General features: G+C 35.3%; 1 protein-coding gene across 1 annotated transcript; it reads right to left on the bottom strand.

Annotated features, from left to right (window-relative positions):
* Positions 1 to 1,350: 1,350 nt before the first annotated feature.
* LOC128882145 (peritrophin-1-like) lies at positions 1,351 to 1,836 on the bottom strand (the record flags this gene model as incomplete). Its single annotated transcript, XM_054133714.1, has 1 exon — positions 1,351 to 1,836. A coding segment is annotated over one exon (381 nt), but the record flags the coding sequence as incomplete, so codon positions are not given.
* Between the last annotated feature and the right edge of the window lie 6 nt (positions 1,837 to 1,842).

Raw genomic sequence — 1,842 nt, forward strand, 5'->3', positions numbered from 1 at the left:
TTTAAATATTTAATATTTGTAATATTTCAAGTCGAATAAATTTGTGAAATATTCTGTGCAGAATACTGTAATAAAATTTCTAAACGTCGTTAAACAGAATATGATAGGCGTTCTTGTTCTAAATCGGACATTTCCATGAAATATTTATTATAACAGTAAAACAGCCTGTACCTTGTTCACTGTCAACGTGTATTCTTAATACGTTAGTTATAAGTACGTTATGTATTCATTGAATAATACAAGATTTTTGTTTAAATTAATTGTTGTATTAAAGAGGTTACCTTTCATCTTGACTCTGCAGAGTAAAGCTCCGCCAAACGTAATCTTTTAGTACCGTGTTGCACCTCAGGAAAGATACGAATGTGCCACTGCGTTGATAGTTCCATATATATATATATATATTTTCTACAATTTTTATTACTATTGTAACCACCACCACCACTGACTGATGTTACAATATCTTATAAGATCTCTTATCATTCTTACCATGACAGTATCATGTTGAGTACTTTTATGACGTGTCTGATATTCTACAAATGAACTATGACAGTCATCGACTACAAATGTAAATTGCCTACATTGGTTTAACTTTTTCAAAACTTTTGAAACATTTATTTAAGAGTTTCGAAATGTATTAATTTGTGTCTTATATGTGAGCGTGGGTGTAAATGGTTTAGTGGATTGTAATCCAAGTCCATTTCGAGGCTTAAAAGCTGGAATAAAAACTGTATCTATCTATCTTGTGTCTTATATGTTATCTGAAATTCCTTTCATGTCATTTTTGTTCATCCATCTAAGTCACGGGAAAACTTTACTAACGAATTGGTTGTGTTCTTACCATATTACTCACGATCATTTTTTCATTCGTAGCATTACTGTCCTACTTTCTTTTAAGAGGCGCAACACTGTACAAGTTTTTTTTTTAAATCGATCTTTGTATTGCATTTTTCAAAAGATACACGTTTCAAGAATGTCATGGTACATTTTGAGAAAGAAATCACCGTTGACCGAAAGCTACTGAAAATATAATAGGATCTGCTGGTGATCGAATGTTTGTTGTGTTCTTTTCAGTGTAACTCCTTAAAAGTACGACAACAATGCATTTTTTACGTACTCGATTAATTAATAGGGATGCCTTGAGGGATAGCGGTACGTCAATAGAATTAGTCTCGATACTCTCAAGGATCAAGTCGGATTTTTCAGACCGCTGAAAATTATCGTTTCGAGTTAAGGAGCGTGTTTTGTGTTGACAGCATGACATACATATTATTTACATGAATATGTAACGTCTATCATACTTGTCTTTGCAATGCTGGCACTAATTGAACGTTTTATAACTGACTCACTTCATATGCGCAATGTATTTATTACATTCAGACGTACATAATTATTTGTTGTTAATTGTAATGTTATGAACAGTATAATTTTATGTTAAACATCTATTACTTTGGTAGGTTATATTGTCACAGATTCGGTCGTAAGTTCAGGTACGAACGTAGATTCGCTTTGGGTCGCAGTTTCGGTCGTAGCTTCGGTTTCGGGCGCAGTTTCGGTCGTAGCTTCGATTTCGGGCGTGGTTTCGGGTAATTCGGTCGGAACTTCGGTTGCGGCCGTAGTTTCGGGTGATTCGGTCGGTGGGTTTTGCTCACAGTTTGCATGTTCGGGCCAATCGCATACTTTCTCCACAGGGTTGAAGTGAAGTCCGGGACTGCACTTCCTCAAATACGCTACGCCTTTATCGCATATGTAAAAGGTTGTACAGTCCAACGGATTTGGAATCAAAGTAACAAATTCTTCATTCTCTGGTGGACATGTTACAGCTTCACTTGTATGAACGATGGT

The sequence above is a fragment of the Hylaeus volcanicus genome, unplaced genomic scaffold (genome assembly GCF_026283585.1).
Source record: "Hylaeus volcanicus isolate JK05 unplaced genomic scaffold, UHH_iyHylVolc1.0_haploid 19645, whole genome shotgun sequence".
In the NCBI taxonomy this organism is placed as follows: Eukaryota; Metazoa; Arthropoda; class Insecta; order Hymenoptera; family Colletidae; genus Hylaeus; species Hylaeus volcanicus.